The sequence below is a fragment of the Prionailurus bengalensis genome, chromosome E3 (genome assembly GCF_016509475.1).
Source record: "Prionailurus bengalensis isolate Pbe53 chromosome E3, Fcat_Pben_1.1_paternal_pri, whole genome shotgun sequence".
NCBI classification, from domain to species: Eukaryota; Metazoa; Chordata; class Mammalia; order Carnivora; family Felidae; genus Prionailurus; species Prionailurus bengalensis.
Window position 1 is genome coordinate 25,742,175 of NC_057357.1, and position 21,740 is coordinate 25,763,914.

At 43.9% G+C, this 21,740-nt stretch overlaps 1 protein-coding gene across 1 annotated transcript in view; it reads left to right on the top strand.

The window, feature by feature from the left end:
- Positions 1 to 3,119: 3,119 nt before the first annotated feature.
- Positions 3,120 to 21,740, top strand: part of PDILT (protein disulfide isomerase like, testis expressed) — a 42,619-nt gene continuing 23,998 nt past the window's right edge. Inside the window, exons 1-2 of the mRNA XM_043560389.1 lie at positions 3,120 to 3,369; positions 11,248 to 11,451. Coding sequence (XP_043416324.1) covers positions 11,250 to 11,451 — 202 coding nt within the window. The 5' untranslated portion in view covers positions 3,120 to 3,369; positions 11,248 to 11,249. The remainder of the gene's footprint in view (positions 3,370 to 11,247; positions 11,452 to 21,740) is intronic.

A 21,740-nucleotide genomic window follows, 5' to 3' on the forward strand; every position in this document is an offset into this window, starting at 1 on the left:
AATAATATAAGTCAAACCATGTTCCTTTTCTGCTCCAAACCCTCCAAAGCACAGAGACAAGAAAGTACATCAGTAGTTGCCTGGGGCTGGGTATGTGAACAGGAAATGACTGCAAATGAACACAAGGGATGTCTTTGAGGTGATAGAAATTTTTTTATATCGGAATGTGATCACGGCTGCACAAATCCGTAAATGACTAAAAATAATAGCAATAGTAACAATGGCATACTTGAGTGAATTTTATGGTATGTAAAATTAAATCTAAAAAAAAGAAAAAAAAAAGTTTTTTTTGTTTTGTTTTGTTTTGAAACCTCCTATGTCTCCTTGTCTGGCTCAAAGTCTAAGTCAAAGTCCTGCCAGCAGCTGCAAGGCCCCACATGATTTCCTGGCTCTCCCCTCTGGCCCCCTGCTAGCTCTGTTCCAGCCACACTGGCCTGCCTGCCCTTTGTTCTCCCTGCTGCTGGTTAACTGGATCTCTGAGAACAAGAGCAAAAAACATCTTGTCTCATAGTGTTTGCCAATATCTGTGGTTAAATATTCCCACCATGGCCAATTTCAATCAACCAAAGTTTTAAAAACCGGCTTGCAAAGTTCCTGATTATTAACTGTCTCTGGCACACCCCTGTGAGCTGGCTCCAGCCCTGCTTCATTCCTTGTGCTCACTGGCTTCTCTGCCACAAATTTCCTTTCACAGGGTTCACTCACTGTCTCACCACTCACACACAGGCCCCTGCTCAGCATGCCTTCTGCCACGGCCCTAACCCCAACTGGAACCTTCTCCCATCTGACACTTCCCACCTTCCTTCTCTGCTTGATTTTCCTTCTTAGTGTTTATCACTTTCTTTTTTAAATGTTTTTTTTTTATGTTTATTTATTTCTGAGAGAGAGCAAGCGCACGTGCAAATGGGGAAGGGGCAGGAGGGAGGCACAGAATCCCAAGCAGACTCCAGGTTCAAAGCTGTTAGCACAGAGCCGGACATGGGGCTCAAACCCGTGAACCATGAGATCATGACCTGAGCTGAAGTTGGCCACTCAACTGACCAAACCACCCAGGTGCCCCAGTGTTTATCACTTTCTAACATTCAATGTATTCTATAAAAAAAATTTTTTTTCCAGTTTTAATACGAAATGATTGACAGATAAAATTCTATATATTTAAGGTATGTGGCATATGCATTACATAAATGGTTACTACAGTTAAGCTAATTAATACAGCCATCACTTCACCTACCTGCCATTCAATATTTTCTACTCATTCACTTTTGCTGTCTGTCCCCTCCCCCAACCCACACATGCACACTAGAATATCAACTCCACCAGAACATGGATTTTAGATGTTCAGCCGTTTCCTCAGGACTTATAACAGTGCCCTGCCACACTTTAAGAGTTTAATAAATACTTGTTGAGTCAATGAAGAGTAAATGAGGATTAACATTTAGTGAACATTTTTTGTCTGCCAGTCATTGCTATGTGCAGCAAGTACAAATTGACCTCTGATGTTCTCTGACCTCAGATCACCTTTCTTCCTTAGCACTAGAAGTGGTTCAAAGTCCTTCCAATGAAAAGGGGCTATGAGTGCCTCTTGGAGAGGATGCTTAGGCGTCAGCTGCCTTGCTTTGCAGTGGTTAGCATCACACTGGGTGTTCATCCTCCACTGTGTTTTGTTCCCTGAGGCTCTGGCTTATTTCCTGGCCAGGCTGCTGTTGCCTCTTCCCATGGAGGCAGCTCCTCTTCCTCCCTGCCAAGCATGGCCATAGCAAATCATCTCTTTGACCTTCAAATTCCACTTCCTCAATGCCTAGGCCTCTAATGGGTCCCAGGCAACCGCTTTTATCTGCAAATCTGCAGCCAGATCTAAAGATACATTCTCTAGTCTCAGGAAGATGGATGGTCAGATGACCTGCTTTTCAGAGGACCTGAAGTCAATTTCACTGCTATCCATCAGTATTTGATAAGAATCCAGCCACACAGAACTGGAGGCTACAAACTCTGACAATAATTCTGCTGCTACTGCTAATAATACAATAACTGCCTTTCATTTAGTCATTCAACAAACATCTTTAAGCACCTATTAGCCACTAGGCAAAGTAAAGGATAAGGAATTTAAAAGGTGATTACTACTGTGATGAAAACTAAAGCCTAGAAAGAGACAGAAAGTACCTAAGAGGATTGGGGAGGTTAATGGTTTTAAACAAAGTGATGGGGAAAAGGCCCAGGCTGAGAAAGTGATGTTTGAGCAAAGACTTACAGGAGATAAGACAGTAAACCTGGGTGAAGAGCCGACTATAGAAGAAACTGATATGGGAAACAAAGGCAGAAGGAAATGGCAGATAAAATTGAATTTCCTTATAACCTGCAGCCTGTTGACAAATACTTAAGGCAGGCTCCCTGCTGTCTTAATGCTAATGCTTTGCTGGAGGGAAAAACAACCTTAGGGTGACAGTAGCTAGGCCTCCAGTATCCTGGGAGTCTTCTTTAGCACATAAACTCCCAAGTATATAACCAGTCTATCCACAGGGTCCTGGGCAGCTCTTTCTGCCCAAGGGTTTTGTCCCCCGGCTTTAATACAATCACCTTTTTGCACCAAAGACATCTTCAAGAATTCTTTCCTGGCTGTCAGCTCCAAACCCCATGAACCCCCCACATCACCCCAAAACCTCATCAGAAACCATGAGTGCCCCTGAGGTGGGAGAGTGGCTGTCATATTGGAGGAGCGACAAGAAGGCCAGTGTGGCTGCAGCAGGGAGTGGGAGAGAGGCTAGGAGAAGAGACACGGGCCAGCTTTCTGCCCTCCAGGTCCCTTGCAGCTCACTTTGGCCAGTCAGCTCCATTAACCCTTCCAACAGCCTTGTGAGTTCTATGCCATTTTACACGTGACAAAACTGAGCCTCAGAAAGGGTGAGCGACATGCCCAAGGCCACCCAGCTATTCAGGGACAGAGCTGGGATTCCAATTCCAATGTTTAGACACTTCTGTGCCACCCTGTGCCACTCTTGGCCGGGATGTATTTTGTTTCTGGTGTTCCCTGTGACCTCCAGCCCCACCCCTGTGCTTGGGCAAGCTCCTCTCAGCAAGTGCAGGGCCTTCTTACCCAACAATGGCCATTCTTCTCCAGGGCCACCCTGGTCTCCAGAACCCCAGAATGTGGAACACTGCTGCTCAGGCTGCTGTGGTTCCCGTGTGTCTGGGAAGGGTCTTCATTTCTGCCTCTGGATTTCTTTAGGAAACTCGGCAGCCTCCGGGTCCTATTCTGTCACAAAGGGAAACCAGGAGTCTGTTCTTCAGGCCACGACTTCCCTCCTCAAGAGCCCCGGAGTTTGCTGCCCCAACTCGGCCCAGTGGGCCTGCGTGTAACCAGACTTCCTACAGGTATGGGCTTGAATGAAATGGCAATTCTGATGGATGGGCCCTTCCCTGGCCACATTCCTTCTGCCAGGATGGTTAAAATTTAAGTGTGGTTTACTGAGAAGATGGCTACACATTAGTATCACCTAAAGAAACTGATCGCACCCCAAAGAGACCAATGAAATTACACCTAGTGTATTTGGGTTCAAACATCAGTATTTTCTTGAGGTTCCCCAAGAGATTCTAATGGGTGGCAATGGTTGAGAATCACTGAAATACACTGTGGGGTTTGTGTGAGAATTAAATTAGATAATTTGTTCATTCATTCATTAAAAAACATTCACTGAGTTCCAGATCTGGACAAGGCACTGTTCTAGGAGGTGGGAAAACAGCTGTGAACAAAGGCACTTACAGTAAAAAGTTTAGAAATATAAACTGTGGAGCCCCTGCATGCCTCAGTGGGTTAATCGTCCGACTTCAGCTCAGGTCATCACCTCACAGTTAGTGAGTTCAAGACCCATGTTGGGCTCTGTGCTGACAGCTCAGAGCCTGGAGCCTGCTTCGGAGTCTGTGTCTCCCTCTCTCTCTCTCTGTCCCTCCCCTGCTCGTGCTCTGTCTCTGTCTCTCAAAAATGAATAAACGTTAAAAAAAATTTTAATAAAAAAATAAAGCATGTACACTCAGAAATAATAATACAGGATTTGAAGCAAATGGGGGTGATGTGGCCGAGAATGCTGGAGGCAAAAGTAGTGGGGAGACAGAGTGGCCTGGGAAGACCCACCTCAGAGGAGCTGGTGTTAGGGACCTGAATGACCAAAAAAGGTTACAGATCAGGAAAAGGGTGTTCCAGGCAGAGGCAAAGGTCCCAAGCAGTGTCTGCCTTAGGAGAGGGAAGGAACCGGCCTGGCTGACATGCTGACATAGGAGGGAGAGCACAGGGCTGAGGTCACAGGAAACGGGATGATGGAGTCCTGAGACGCCACCATATTGTATGTGATGGCAGGCTCCTGGCTTCTCCATAAGACAGTGATGTGATCTAAGCTGTGTTTTAGAAGAAAATCTCTAAATTCTGTGTGATGAATGGATTGGGAGGAGAGCAAAAAGAATATAAGTAGAGAGGAGGCCATTGATCCAGCTGGACCAGAGACGATGCTGGCTGGGACAGGAGGCTCTCAGTGTTGGAGACCAGGGACATTTAGTGCTCAGAGCAGTGGTAACTGGTAGAAAGGCCCTCTGCATTAAATACTCTTATTCTTATTTATTCTTATTCATAAGAGTTTTCTATGATGGCACTCCTCCCTGTGTGGGGGTGGAGGGTACAGGCTGGATCTAGGCTTGGAATTGGCTGTGGCTGGGGCTGAGGGTTCCCCAGAGGGACACAGAGGAGCCACCAGGATTACAGGCCAAAGCGGTGGGTGCAGGGAGAACCGGGGTTCCGGACAGGAGCAGGGGTCTGGGTGGGGTTGAGGGTACAGTGTCAGGGGTTGAGTCACAATGGGGTCCAGAGTTTGAGGAGGAGCTCTGTGATGAATCAAGGCTGAGCTGTGGTCAGAGAGGGTCGCAGGAAAGAGTAAAGGGTGTGGTGTGGAAGGTGGAAGGTGGAAGGTGGGGGAAGAGAAAGAGAAACGGGGCGGGGGGAGACAGAGAGAGAGAGACACACACACACACAACCTGCCCCCCTCCCACTCTTTTCCTGGAAATGTATCCAGTTCACTTTTTTGCTCCTTCAGTTGCTAAACAAAATTCAACTGAGTAAATTTTAAAGATCTTATTGGCTTTATTCAATGATTAATGAATCAGACAGTATCCCATGTAGCAGATGTTTGTTTGCTTTCATGTTTATTTATTTATTTTGAGAGAGAGAGAGCATTCATGAGCACAAGCGGCGGGAGGATTAGAGAGAGAGGGAGAGAGAGAATCCCAAGTAGGCTCCCCTCTGGCAGCACAGAACCCAACTGGGGGCTCAATCCCATGAACCATGAGATCATGACCTGAGCTGAAATCAAAAGTCAGACACTTAATGGACTGAGCCACCCAGGCACCTCTTTGCTGGTTTCTTTTTTTTTTTTTTTTTTTACAAGTATTCCTTAGCTTTGTTATTTGTATATTTGTTTATTCTTACTGAAATGTAATTAACCTACAGTATTATATTAGTGTCTGGTGTGCAATACGATTCAACATTTCTATGCATTACTCAGAGCTCATCACAATAAGTGTACCCTTAATCCCCTTCATCTGTTTCACCCATCCACTCACCCACCTCCCCTCTGGTAAACACCAGTTTGTTCTCTGTATTTAAGATTCTGTTTTTTTGTTTGTCTCTTTTTTTTCCTTTGTTTATTCATTTGTTTTGTTTCTTAAATTCCACATATGAATGAAATCATATGGTGTTTGTCTTTGTCTTACTTATTTCATTTAGCATTATACTCTCTAGGTGTATCCATTGCAAATGGCAAGATTTCATTCTTTTTTTATGGCTAAATAATATTCTGTTATATGTATACACCACATCTTCTTTACCCATTCATCTATGGATGTACACGTAGGTTGCTTTCATCTCTTGGCTATTGTAAATAATGCTATAATAAACATAGCGTTACTTTATTTTTTCAGATTAGTGTTTTTGTTCTCTTTGGGTAAATATCCATAAGTGGCATTACTGGATCATATGGTAATTTCAGTTTTAATTTTTTGAGAAAACTCCACCCTGTTTTCCACACTGGCTGCATTCCTACCACACAGGATTCCTATCCACACAGTTTGCATTCCTACCAATAGTGCAAGAGGATTCCTTTTTCTCCAAATCCTTGCCAACACTTGTTATTTCCTGTCTTTTTGGGTCTAACCATTCTGACAGGTATGAGGTGGTATCTCATCATGGTTTTGATTTGCATTTCCTTGACAGTGAGTGATACTGAGCATCTTTTCACGTGTCTTCTGGCCATTAACATGCAGGAATACTCTTGTCAAAGGTCTTTGGGGGAGCCCACCATAGCCCTGATCAGCCTGGCCTGCACTCCGATGCTCTGCCATCCACTCAGGCCAAATGACTCGCTTTGGTTGATTTCATTTGACTGCGTGGTTCTCTCTCTCTCTTTTTTTTTTTTTTAACGTTTATTTTTGAGAGAGAGTGTGTGAGCAGGGGAGGGGCAAAGAAAGAGAGGGAGACACAGAATCCAAAGCAGGCTCCAGGCTCCATACTGTCAGCACAGAGCCTGATGCAGGGCTCAAACCCACGAACCTCAGGATTATGACCTGATCCAAAGTCAGGCACTTAACCAACTGAGCCACCCAGATGCCCCGATTGCATGGTTCTCAACCTACAGACTGCAAGACAGAATTATCTGTGACTATCAATGGCAACACATGGATCTCATTTGGACCCCAATTCAATCAAACTTTATGAGATAACTGGGTTAATTTTCACACTGTTTGGATATTTGATAAGAAGTTATTGTTCATTCTGTTAAGTAGGATAATAGTATTGTGGTTATGTTTTATTTTTAAAAAAATACCTTTTAACAATTCATAATTCATTATTTATGGATGAAATAATGTTAAGATATGGGACTAGCTTCAAAACAGTTCAGGGCAGGAAGTGATAAGAATGTAAACAAGATTGGTAGTGACAGTAAACCTAGTTGAATGATGCTGGAGGCACACCAACCAGTCTACTTTTGCATATATTCAAAATTTTCCAAATAGAAAGTTAAAAATAAAAGAATCATTTGGGGAGCTTTTAAAACATACAGCTATCTGGGCACTACTCTAGTGATTCTGAATTAGTTGGTCTGGGTGGAGGCCTAGCATAAGTACTGTTTAAACAGCTCCATGTGAATTTCAGGATAAGAAGTGCTAATGGAGCACAGGTTCTTTATCATATGCCCACAACTACCTTGGGAGGTAGGCACTACTCACTCATTCTACAGATGGAGATGCTAAGCTCTAATAGTGGACTTACAAATTTGAGGAGTCCAAGATCTAAGGTGTGAGTGAAATGTAGGGGCATGGGCAGCATGGTGATTTAGATGCTAAGTTTGAGAACTTTTCAGGCTGAGAGGCACATAATAAATACTTTTGGTGTCATTGGCCACATACAGTCTCTGTTGCAACTATTGAACTTGGCCATTATAGTTAAAGCAGCCAGACAATAGCAAAAGAATGGATGTGGCTGTGATCCAATAACACTGAATTTACAAGAAAAGGCAGGGAGTCAGTTTCCTGAACGCTGGTTTACACCACAGGCATTGGGTTTAGATGTACCTGAGCCCACGTGCTCCTTCATCTACCCGTTGGGTGGTTTTGTATGAGTCTCCACCTTGGTGAAGGGGGCATCATAACTGTACCTACCTCATAGACATGCTGTAAGGGTTAACAAGATGGTGAAGGTAAAGCTCAAATACTAGCTTAATACATAATGATGTTACTTAGTATTATGGGCTAGCCTGATACCGGGTACTGGGGCTGCAATGGTCAGCAAAGAGTCAGGGTTGGGGTTTCAGTGCATAGGAGAAACAGGGTAGGGTCCCTGTGATACTGTGATTTGTAAGTGTTACACAAAATTCAGCCTAGGAAATTTGAAGATCTAATTGGTTTTATTAAGCAATTCATGACTCAGGCAGCATCCAATCTAGCAAGTAGAGAGATGCTCCCAGGGGTTGTACAAAATGGAAGGTTTTTATAGGCAGGAGAATGGGGCAACATGTTATTAGCCAACAAATGAAAGGATTGTTTCAGGCCAGAGCATCTTTTGTTGGGAAGGTACAAGCATGTTTTTTTGTTGTTTTTGTTGTTTTTGTTTTTTTTTTAATCATGCAGATTATCTTACTACTGCTGATCAGGAAATTTCAGGTTGACTTTTAAAAGGTCACATTCCTATGTATACAATGGAATATTACCCAGCCATCAAAAAGAATGAAATCTTGCCATTTGTAACTACTTGGACGGAGCTAGAGTGTATTATGCTAAGCAAAATAAGTCAGTCAGAGAAAGACAAATACCATATAATCTCACTCATATGTGGAATTTAAGAAACAAAACAGATGAACATGTGGGAAGGAGAAAAAAAGAGAGAGAAGGAAACAAACCGCAAGAGACTCTTAAAGATAGAGTACAAACTGGGTGTTGATGGAGGGAGGTGAGTGGGGGATGGGCTAGATGGGGGATAGGTATTAAGGAGGGCACTTGTTATGACGAGCACTGGGTGTTGTATGGAAGTGATGAATCACTGAATTCTGTTCTGAAACCAATGCTGCACTGTAATGTTAACTGACTAGAATTCAAATAAAAATTTTAAAGAAAAAAATTACAAATAGAAGGTCACATTCCTGGGGTAGGTTGAAACTGCAATTAAGTCTTGCTTCCTATGGGGGGGTGCAAATTACTCTCTTGGGGCTTGTTTTTCTTTTTTAACATAAATATATATATTTGGGCATTCAGATGACCAGATACATTCTGATATTTATTTGGTCTTCATCCATAGTTCCTGGACCAAAACCCTTGGAATTTCCTGAGCAATAAAAGCAAAGGAGCATCTTTTGTTACAACATTTGGTCTCTTGTCTTCAGTTCCTAAAAAAAAAAAATGCTTCAGAGCATAAACCACAGGGTACTCAGAACCCCTTTCTTTAAAAAACAAAACAAACCAAAAAAACCCATTCTTACAATTTGAGTCCCGACTTGCAAGTGCCTGGTCGCTGCTGTGAGTTTTCAAAGGCCTGCTTTGCAACCCCAAATAAAAAATCTGGCTCTGTTCTCTGTTGCAGTCTCAGCCCTCCCCTCCAAGGCAGGACTTGATTGAGTGATGGAAGGTACAGGGTGTCAGGGTGGGGGAGCCTCAGCTAATGTCTCAAAATATTGTCCACTGCACCCATTTTGCAGTGGGTCACTAGAGAGACAGTATATCATTGTGGTTAGGGGCATGGATTCTGTAGCTAGATTGCCTGGGTCTATGACCTATGAGCTGTGTGACCTTTCTGTGCCTTGTTTTATAGTCATTAAATGAGGATTATAATAATGCTATTCCTACCTCATAGGGTTGTCATAAGAGATGTGATGGCATGGAAGGCACTGGAACAGTGCCTGGCACATGACAAGTATGTTAAGTACCTTTTTACTCATAAAATTTAGAGCTAGAGTTGGTCACATTCTCTATATTTTAGGCCGAAAAATTACATCAGATCTATTTTTTAAAAGCCTTCAGATAGTCTGACAAACCTATTTCCCAGGCAAAAATCATTTATTCATTCCTTCATGTATTTATTCTCACCACTTGTCCATTTTCCTACCATAAATACCAGGTGCTAGGACTACAGCAGTCAACAAAGAAGTTAAAATACTTATAAATTTAATCCGAAGGTGTGACGTAGAATATACCTGCTATAGGTCATTTCCTTTTCTTTCTTTCTTTCTTTCTTGCTTCCTTCCTTCCTTCCTTCCTTCCTTTCTTTCTTTCTTTCTATTTATTTTGAGAGAAGAGAGAGCGTGAGCAGAGGAGGACCAGAGACAGAGAATCTCAAGCAGGTTCGGTGCTGGCAGTGCTGAGTCCAACACAGGGCTCCATCCCACAAACCGTGATATAATGTCCTGAGCCAAAACCAAGAGCTGGACGTTTAACTGACTCAACCACCCAGGCACCCACTCCTACCTGCTATAGGTCTTCTTCTTCAAGATACTCAGGTAGTCCACGCTACACAGAGAAATAGCTCTATGCTTCAGGAGTACTTACAAAGATCTGAAGAGGTGATTCTATGCTCTAAATTGTTAGGGAAGACAGGAAGACATAATTAGGGAAAGTGGAACTTACAGAAAGGAAGCTTCTGATCCAGACCATTCTACCATTCTAACAATTAAAAAATGTAGAAAGAAAGAAAGAAAGACAGACAGAAAGAAAGAAAGAAAGAAAGAAAAGAAAGAAAATGAAAAAAAGAAAGGAAAGGAAAAGAAAAAAAGGAATGTACTTTTATAGGGAAGTACCTAGGATATATTTCACATTATGGAGTAATAAAATCAGAACACTGAACAATATGCATAGCTGACTCCATTTATGTTTAAAATTGTACATTCAAATGTGCATTTATATAGGAATTTTCAATATGTATAAGGATCCATTCCAAACTGTTAATAGTAGCTTTCTCAGAGGTGGGACTATGAGAGACATTTTTATTTTCTACTTAACATGTTTTTATTGTATTGCTTGGAATTTTTACAAGTGTGACCTACAATTATGACTTAAAAAATGTTTGTTTATTTATTTATTTTGAGAGAGAGAGAGAGAGGGAGGCAGAGGGAGAAAGAGAATTCCAAGCTGACTCCATGCTGTCAGCATAGAGCCCAACGAGGGGTTCAATTCCTGGCACCTCATGACTTTTAAAAGAAATATGTACAGTTGAGAAAAACTGTTCAAAAATCAAATGGGATACATGAATGAGAAGTGAGGTCATGAGCTTCCCATTATAAGGGGCATTCAAGCAGGAGCTGGAGGAGTGTGAAGCAGAAGCTGTGATGGGGAATTTACCCCTTATTTCTGGGGTCCAGAGGCTCATCCCAGGACTCTGGAGTGGGACTCATCTCTACAGTAGTCTCAACTATTGCCTGGGAAGCCAGTGGGCTCAAATGCTGGCATGTGATTTGGCTTCGTGGAGCTCTGAGCAGGGCCCTGCTGCTCTGAACTATCCCTGCACAGTTTACGTAGGGGCTGAGGTTAAGCTAACACTTTGCATCTCTTCCAGTGCTACTGCCATGTGTGCGCACTGCTAGGGAGCAGTGGGCCATGGTCGGGCCGTGTTCTCCATAAACAAACTGGCTGGGCGGGGAAGGAGAGTCAGGGAGGGAATGATGACGTGGTGCCCTGCCACCTGTGTTGATAAGGGCTCCTGTTCCTCCTTGTGGCCCTACAAAATAGCCATGGAGCTGCTATGGATCTCCCTGCTGCTGGCTGCCTCTCGCGGCTCCACTGTCCAGGGCTTCCCAGAGGAGGACGTCAAGGAAGCCAGCATCAACATATCCCAGCCTTTGCATATTGTGGAGGAAGGCAACCTGCTGGTGCTAACACCTGCTGGCCTGACCCAGATGCTGAACCAGACCCGCTTCCTCATGGTGCTCTTCCGTGAGTGTCCCCCACTCCTGGGTGATGGGTGATGGGTAGGGTGAGATCCATCTCTTTGCTCCTGGAAGCCAGAGAAGTTTTATATATTGCTGAACAGATGAGAACACATATTATTAACATATTTAAAATTAATATGGATATACTATCATTCCCAATTTCCAGATGAGAATGCTGAGGTCCAGGGATGTTAAGCAATTTGCAAAATACTACGCTCGATTTAGTCTTGATTTGTATGTTGCTCCTCTGTACCACTGAAGGTAAAAAGCCAACTTTTACTCATCAGTGTCTTTATATTCTGAAATTCAACTTTCCCCTCTGTTACGAGGACAGGAGCATCCCGACCATACTGGATTGTTGTAAAGATTAAATGAGATAATATGTTAAGTTGCTGGAACACAAGCAGAGGGCAATAAATGGTGGCAGCTATGGGCAAGCTCTTGAGCAAAGATTTGCAGACCATCACCTTTATCTGAACTCTGCCTGTCCACTTTTGTTCTTTGGACTGTTGTTCTTCATTTCAGTGGACATTTCTTCTTTTCCCTGGGGCACTGGGCACAGAGCTGTGCCCTTTGGAGGGATTTTCATAACAGCTTTCACATTGCCAGTACTAACTGTGTGCTGGGCACTGTCCTTAGTGCCCCACAAAACGTTAAGTTAGTTGATCTTCACAACAACCCAGCATGGTGGCACCATTTGTCTCCCTATTTTATAGCTGAGGAAACAGAAGCTCAGAGAGGCCAAGCGATTTGCCCAAGGTCACAGAGCTCACAAGTGGGGACTACAAACCCTGTGCCACACCACTTCCCACGTGCAAGGATTGGGAGGATACAGAAAGTAGATGTCAACACTGGATTCCAGAATCCTGCTTCCAAAGCCACTCCTGGGAAATGTCTGGCTGTGTGTCAGTTCCCAAAGACCTGGTGCTGGTCTGTACCTGGCCTGACTAGCATCCAGATTCCCTGAAGCCTGGCAAGGACTCAGGTTCCAGAGCTGGGCAGTGAGGTACAAGTGCTGCCCCTTCTTGGTTTCTGCCCCTTTCCATGCAGCCCCTCCCCCTACATTCTCTTCTCCTCCTCTTGGTTGCTGCTGTGGCATAGCCCTTTCTCCCTTCTGTCAGTTTGCCTTCCACTAACCCTGATGCCTCACAGGCTTCCTTTTCTCTCCAGTGTGACCAGTGCATGTCCTGGGATGAAGTTCAGTGCTTAGAGGTTCACGGTCCTAGGCTCAAATGCAGGACTCTGCCACTTACTGGTCAGATGACCTTGAGCAGGTGACCTGGATCACTCTGAGCCTCTCTTTACTTGGCTGTGAAATAGGGAATTTAGCAATAGGATATAATTCCTAGTGTGCTTCTCACAGTGCCTAGTGCATAATAAGAGCTTAAGAAATGTTTTGGCTGCCATTCTCTTTATCATTATTAGATTCCTCTGCACAAACATGCTAATAATGTCTCCCTTGCAGGTTGCTGTGGTGATGAAAATGGGTTCAAGTATGCAGTCATGAGTGCCTAGTGAGCACCCATTGGGCACAACTAATATTATTGCATTCTGATTCATCCTACTTTTACTCAGCTCTGCTCAGTGCCAGGCCTTGGGTGGGTCCGATGGGAGCCCCAGAGAAAAGAGGCCTTGGTTTCTGCTCTCCGAGACTTTGTAGTTGAATCCATACTCATGCCATTAGAATAGTCTGAACTGTATACACTGAGTGTCTCATGGAGAAGTGACAGCTTGGAATTGTCCTCAGAAATGGTTCTCCAAGCTGCAAACCAGCTGAGCAGCCTCCTCTGGCTTAACTCCTGCATGCTCGCATCCTGCATGCTCGCCCAACTCCTGCATACCCCATCCCCTTGAAACTTGAAGGTGGGCCTGAAGTGAGAGAAATCTTCACTATTTGGCCTCCCAGTGATGCCCAGTGATGGGCAATCTTTAGCCAGAGCAGTGGAGTGAACCCTTTGGAATCTATTGTTACTGACATCAGTATTTACCAAAGACCACATGCCAAGCACTGGTAAATCCTAAAGTGTTTTTTGTTGTTGTTGTTGTTGTTGTTTTTTATAACTTGACTCACCCACACACTTTGTCTATAGATGACATCAAGGTTTGGAGTAAAGTACACAAGTTTGGGAGCCAGGCAAGCCTGAGTGTAAAGTTCACTGCCATGAACTAGATATGTGGCCTAAGGTACATTTCTTTGTGTCTCACCTTCTTTATCTGTGAAGTGGGAATAATGAAAGTGGTAGAGTCATTATAGGGATTGACTAAATATCTATGAAGGATCTGGCACATGGAAAATGCTCAGTAAATGAGTCTTCATCCTCCCTTGGCCCCAAACACATGATCAACTTTCTATCAGTTAGGACTGGGTTCAGCTTCAAGGAATAAAAAAAAAAAAATCTGCTAATGATGACTTAAATCCAAGATTTATCTCATATTCTCATATGTAGACCAGGGATAGGCAATCAATGGCTGTCCTAGCAGCTTCACAGTATCAAGGACCCAGGCTCCTCCTATCTTCTTGCTCCATCACCCCTGATACATTGTATGTAGCCTGCGGTCACAAGATGGTTGTGGCACTTCTTGCATTGCACTGCACATTTTGCTAGGGAAAAAGAGGGACAGGCAAATAGCAAAAGGACAAAATACATGTCAGCCAAGTATGTTCCTTGAAAAAAACAAAAACAAAAAAAAACTTTTTCAGAAGCTCCACCAGTGACTTTTATTATATCTTATTGGCTAGAACTGTGCCATGGCTATTCCCAAATGAGGAGTCTGAGATGGTGAATATTTTAGGTTTCTGTCCTCAATGGTTCAGGAAGCAAAGAGCTTGGGAATGGCTGATTCGCAGTATTTGCCACAAGATCCAAGGTTGTAGGCTAATTTAAGTGTGCCAAACATTTTACTAGTTCTTTGTACATTGTGGCTCAATTTTTAATGCTAGATGAATGAAGTCCTTTAATGAAACAAATTCTAAAAATGATTGCCCACCTTTGTACCCAAACTCTTTCATTGTTCTGATTTTGATTAGATATTTTAAAGATCACTGTGTTCGGGAAAGCTAACTGCTACAACAAACCCCAAATCTAGTTTTGTAAAGGTTGATTTCTTAAATCTTAGTCTCAGGCAGGTCTGCAGAGAAACTTTGCTCCATACAGTCATTCAAGTGCCCAGGGTCCTTCCATCTAGTGACCCAAGCATCCCTTAGGGCCTAGGGTACTCCACTGAGTCCTCTGCCTCCAGCCAGGAAATGGATTGAGAGACACAGGACATGCTTCTGGGCCAGGCCAGCCCTGGAAATGGTGCACATCAGTGTTATTCAAAGTGTGGTCTATGGACCAGCAATGCCAGCATCACATAGGAGCTTGTTAGAATTGCAAAATACCAGGCCTTGCTCCAGACCTACTGAGTCAGAGTCCCAGGTGATTCACATTCATATTACAGGGTGAGAAGCACTGTTTAACACCACTTCTGCCTGCATTCCAATGGCCATAGCTCTGCAAGAGAGGCTGGGAAACAAATTCCAGCAGTATAAATGAAGAGGCAAAAGAAACAGGTTTTGGGGAACAAGTGGCATTATCTGTCTTAATCACATTATGTAAAAGCCTTGAAACGGCTTTTGATCAAATGCAACCTGAAGCTGGGGTGGCTGAGAGGCAGCCGGGTGGTATAAGATCTTCTAGACATTAAACCACCAGGAATAGTTTTCTCTTCTGGGCAGGAATGTCAGCAACTGTTTCCTACGTAGGGTTCGCTTTATGGACTGTTTGGCTCAGGTTAAGTTTCCAAGGACAACTCATTCTCAAATCCAATAGGCACTTGCCAGTCCTCACCTTCCTTGACCTAGAGTACTCCAATCTGAGACCCAACCTGAGTCCCTTCGCTCCTTGGTGCCCATGAGCCCATTCCCTTCTGGTTCCCTTTGATCTCCCTGGCGCACTTCTCCGTTCTTTATGGCTCCTCTTCTTTCCTGTTATCCTAAAATCAAGGATGCAACAGGCAGCCCATAGACACAAGATGGCCAGCAGGTGGGTTATGTTTGGGCCACACAGTGTTTTAATTTTTTTTTAAATGTTTATATATTTTTGAGAGAGAGGCACAAGTGGGGTTGGGGCAGAGAGAGAGAGGGAGACACAAAATCCGAAGCAGGATCTAGGCTCTGAGCTGTCAGCACAGAGCCTGACACAGGGCTCAAACCCACAAACTGTGAGATCATGACCTGAGCTGAAGTCAGAACCTCAACCAACTGAACCATCCAGGTGCCCCTAGGCCACACAATGTTTTAACAATCGAGAGATTTCACAATTATAATTGAATTTACATCTGCTCTTAAAGAAATAGAAGATCTGGAGGCACAGGCCCACATTCTTGCAATGTGACAACTGGCTTAAGCTGAGTAGAGATTTTCCTTTTGGATCAGAAAACATGCCTGTTAGTTCGCCACATCTTTATCCAGCCAACCCCACACAGTCACACCCCCTGCCTCACCCCTGTAGCATTTGAGTCTGTGTCACCCCATCTGAAATGCAGGTCCCAGTCTCTTCTTATTTGGTGCGGTCTGAGTGATGTTACTTGAATCAGGAAATTCGGGCATGTGACGGCATCAGAGCCTCCTCAGCTGGCTTGTGCAGCCACTTCATAGCACCATGGAACAAAAACACTCTTTTTTGTGCCTTTAACCTTGATAGTTCCCAGAAGGGAAAATGTGATTGTGTCATTTTTGCTTCCATCCAATGTGGAGCATTCCTGATGTGTAAAATTCCATCAAAATAGTTCTGAGACTCTGATCTCCATCTAGCCCAGGCTGTTAATGATTTCCTTCAACCTTGGCACCAGGGTACATGCTGGGTTTTACTTCGAGCCCATGGAGTAAGATCTTGTAGGGGAGATCCAGTATGGGCTATTTGCACAAGCCTGCGAGCAGGGCAGGCATTTCCACTTTGTTGATTGACTCCTCCAGCCAGTTCCCCACATCTCTCATCCACCCCAGAATGTGGGCCAGCACTTACACATCTGTTTTATGGTTCCTTTCAGGGAAGAACTGAGAACCCTGCAGCTCTATTCCACCTGAAGTAGAACTGTAAGCTAATGGTTTGCACAGCTCAGACATCCAAGAAGAAGACCTCTGTCTTTTCTTTTTTGCAGTGGCCCTAATCTCTGATCCTGGACTCTCAATGTTGAGCTATACACTTTGCATGACACAACACAGATCTCAACACACATTTACCCTTCCAAAACTGGTGCAGCAGACACAAAAGAAAAGGAAACTGTCCTGCCCACATAAGAACACAAATCTCTGCCCAAGTAACTGCTCTGTTTTAATCAGGCAGAAGGGGGAGTCCATGGTTCTTCGAGGCTTTAACTGACATCTGAACCTGGGGCTACAGACAGAGTCAATCAATTTTACATTCCTTAATGACATTTAATGACAACCAATTTGAATACTTTAAACTTAAAGCATTCCCACCGGCAGGTGTTTCAAAGCAGTAAACACCAGCAGAGATGTTGTTATCCAAAAGAGACAGTCAAGCTCATTACATCTGAATATTTGACTCCTTCCAATACTCAGTTTAAGTCAAAATGAGTTTTCAAAACCTGGCAGGCCTTCTAAAGTAACTTTTGGAAAATCTAATCCCTTGGGGAAAGTATGATTAAACAGTTTTTTCTAGGAATAAATAGGCTCTTTACAACAAAATATTTTTCCAATATTGTCCCAGGGACATACTATATAGTAAGTCTCAAACCCTGAGTTGTTGCTCACTTCTTCATCTCTCTGAGGACTCCAGGCTCAAGAGTCAATTGTCAGTAGGACCCTTGCTCTTGCATGTCCCTCACATGTCTTAAATGCCACATGTGTTCAAAACAGGCCTCAGCATCTTTGATTTGCTCCCTACAACTTGCTTTTTCTCATGCCCTGCCTTAACTGATAGCACCACTATCCACCCAATGTCAAAATCATGAATCTCAAGGTCATTCTTGACTTCTCTTTTCTCACATCCAACCCATCACCCACCAGGTCCTGTTAATACCACCTCCTAAAGCCCTCTGCACTCTCCAGATTTCGCATCCCCCTGCCACTGCCTTAGTTCAGGTCACTGTGCTCCCCACCTAAAACACTGCAGTAGCCTTCTCAAGGGTCTCCCTGCCCCCTCCAGTGCTGTCCCTACAGCACACCCAGAGGTATTTTTTTTTTTTCTGAAATCCAAGTCTGACTGGGTCACTTCCTGATTAAAAACCCTCAGTGATTCTCTAAGACCTCAAACTCCTTAACATGGCTACAGTGTCCTCTGCTTGGTCTAGACTTGGCCAACTTCCCCACTTCATTTGAGAGATATGCTCTAGTCCCTGAATAATTTGTGGTCCTCAGGTAGGCCACACTGGCTCAAGCTTCAGGGCCTTTGCATTTATAATTCCCTGTGCCCACAGTGTCCTTCTTATACTACCTCATCTGGATTGTGAGGTTTAAGTTCATGAAGCCACCTTCTCAGGAGGCTGTGTCCACCCTTACTCCCACCTACACTGACTGGCAGGCCCTCCCATGCCGACACAATCCTGTGTACTCACCCTTTCATAGCATTTGCCAAACTGTATTGAAACAGCTTTTAAACTTGTGGGCTCCATGGGGGGGCAGGGGCCAAATCTCATTCATCTCTTGATTAGTAACATCTGGCATTGTGCATGGTAGGCCTGCATGAAATGTTGAATGAATGAGTGAATGAACTGAACTTGCCTTTGGCCATAATGTTCTGCATGAATGAGGCAAGGAGAGAAGGGTAGGCTACCTTTAGTGGGGACAGGCCAAAATGAGATTCATCAGGAGCTGTGTCTAGGGTCATTTAGGAAGTGCCTCTAAAGCAGAGGTGGCAAGAGTCCTGGGAACAGGTTAGACGATGATAATGATGATGATGAAGATGGCAATATGGATAAAGGATGGTGATGAAGATGAAGAAGATGATGATAATGGCCATTTATTGAGCATATGTATTCCAGGCACTGTACTTGGTCTCATCATCTCCATCTTACATTATGAGGTAAAGACTTCTTAGAAAGGCTGGAAAATTTGTTCAAAGTCATACAATTGATAAGTGGTACAGTCTGGATTTTAGACGAGGTCTGACACCAAATGTACAATTCATCTTACAAAACTGTGCTGTAACTGAAATATTTATTTAGCGACTTACTTACTTATTTTTCATTCATTCATTCATTCATTCATTCATTCATTCAATATTTATCAAATACCTGTTATGTGCCAGATAGACTTCTAGGCACAAAACAGATGGACATCCTTGCTTCGTGGCACTTAGGTCCTAAAGAGGGGAGACCCAAGATAAACAAATAAGTAAAAAATATAGTATGTCTTATGGTTAAAAGTGTTATGGAGAAAAACAGAAGAGCAAGAGGAAGTGCAAAAAGTTAGTGGAAGTGACACTGCAAGTTTATTTAGGGTGGTCTGGGAAGGTGAAAATTCAGCAAGGAACTGAAGGCAGGAAGGCAGCAACCCATGCAGATAGCTGGGAGGAGCGCATTTCAGGCAGAGGGAACAGCAAGCGTAAAGGCCCTGGGTGGGAATGTGCCAGGATGGCTAAAGCTGAGGTGCTAAAGAAAGTGGGAGATCAGATCAGAAAGGAAGTACAGTCCTTTAGGGCCTTAAAGGCCATTATGATGGTCAGAGGAATTTGTTGGCTGACCCTTGAGGAACTAAAAGGGACGGATTACCATCCCGAAGCTCCTATCATCTGTGAGCACTTCTATACACTATACTGGCCCTATGGAATGGGAGAGGATTATTCTCAGAATACTTTTCCATGCTTGATCTAAACTAGGGTTTCTCATATTCAGCACTACTGACACTTTGGCTGGATCATTCTTTGTTGTGTGTGTGTGGTGGGTGGGGGATGCACTGTAGGATGTTTAGTGGTATCCCTCACCTCTACCCACTGGATTCCAGCAGCACTCTAGTTGTAACAACCAGAAATGTCTCCAGATATGGCCAAATGTCCCCCATTGAGAACCACCATCTAAAGAAAGGCAGACTCCAGTTGCCTGTGCTAGGAGCTAATCTCCAGTCCCTACACTCACATTTCCCCATCCACCAGCCCCTCCCCTGATTCACACTGGCTTCTCAGAAAAAGGGAACCAGGGTTACCTACTAAAGACCCAGGCAAATATTGATCCTTGGTCCATTAGCCATTAACACATCTACACATCACACAGACATTCAGAGACCAATTCCCTATTCTAACATGACCCTGGGTCTCATTTGCTTACACTAAAACCAATGTGAGAGCCACAGAATAGACCCAGGCTTATACTGGATGACTTGGTGCTAGTCATCCTTGTGTCTCTTTCCCCAAGAACCAGAAGATCTGCTGAGGATCCTGACATTTCTATAAGACTCCCCCTTCCCAGAGAGAACCTAGTCAGAGCAAGATCAAGGGTTCCCCCACCTATGTCATCAAAATAGTTAATGTTTTTCAGGCACTTTTGTGCCAGAGCTTTGAACACCTTGTCTTACTGTGTAGGATCATCTTAAGGTATAGGATCTATTAGTATCCCCATTCTGTAGATGAGGAAACACAGGCACAGAGATATTTAAAAAAACAACCTCCCTGAACTGCAGGTGCTATAAACCACCATAACTGTCTCTGTTTTATGAAACCACCTAATGAAGTTCAATGAGTGCCATATAGTAGTATGTGTCAGACAATGAACTCTCTCTAGGTAGAGCTTAGGACCCAAAGAAGGCTGTACTTGCAAGAAGTCTCAGTCTGCCAGCAGAGGGCTCCCTACACACCCACAGCCCACTGGGCTCCACTCTGCCCAAGCAACAATGTACATCTGAATTGTTACCATACCCCAGCCAAACTGGCACTTCCAGTTGGCCAGGGCAGGACATAGGCGCCAAGACCTGAGGAGTGTACACATTGATTTCATCTTTACAAGCTTGGAATTCAAGGTTCCAGAACCACAGGGGTAAAACTGATATGCAAATTTTAAAAAGAAATCAGAAGACAGGACTGTAAATCATAAAGAGTGGATTTGGCTCTACAGATACTCTCTGTTCTGATGGAAACCACCCAGAGCAGGGGAGATGGAAAATGCATCCCATCCCTCCCTCCAGGAAAAGAAATCTTTTTCAGATCAGCTAACCTATATGGTCAGTTAGAGCATGAATCTGGGAGTCATCCAGTCTTGGGGCTGAATCTCAGCCTAACTGTGTACCAGCCATAAGACCTCTGGATTTCTATCTCTTGTCTGTAACATTCCTCACCTGGAATGGTAGATAACTCAGAGGTTGTTATGAGGATTAACCAGGATAAAGCATGTAACATTTAGCAAAGTGATTGGCACAGTGAGTGCCCAATAACTTGTAGTTGTTGTTACCTTGTTATCATCACCATCATCACCATCATCACCATCATCACCATCACCACCACCACCATCATCATCATCAGTGGAGTCATCCTTGACCTCTTTTCTTCACTCACACTCCACATCCAATCTATCATCTCCTCCTGTTTCTCTCATCTATCTCCAGTCACCTCCTCCTTCAAAATGTCTCCAGACTTTGACCAGTTCTTACCCCCTCCATTGCCATCACTCTGGCTCAAGCCATTATCACCTCTCACCTGGATTATTACAGAGGCCTCCCACTGGTCTCCCTGGATCCACCCCTTTCCCCTTCAGTCTAATGTTCATATAACATTCAGTACAATCCAGTTAAAAATAAGTAGGATCATATCTAACTCTGCCCCAAACCTTCCGGTATCTTTCTACAACCCTCAGAGAAGGGGTTATTCAGGGGCCAACAAGGTCCTATGTTATCTGACCCTGACACCTGTCATTCTGCTCCAGGCCAGACTCCTTGTCATTCCTCAAACATGCTGCACGTACTCCCACGTCAGGGCCTTTGCACTTATGGTTCCCCTGCCTGGAAGCTCTCTCTCTCCAGATATCCACATAGCCTGCTTCCTCACCTCCTTCAGTCTTTATTAAAATGTTGTTTCTCAGTTAGGCCTCCCTTAGCCTCCCTACTTAAACTTAATCCCCCTGCCACTCCCAACGTCCAGCTGTGCTTTTTTTTCCACTTAGCACTTAGCATCTAATATAGCATATATTTTATTTCTTTACTTGTTTATTTTCTGTCTTCCCCAACAAGAGCAGGGATTTTTATCTATTGGTTGTTAAATCCCCAGTACCTAGAACAGTGTCTGACACATGGCAGATCCTAAAAAGGATTTGCCAAATGAATTGTGAATGACTGGATGAATGGACAGATGAATGGGTGGATGA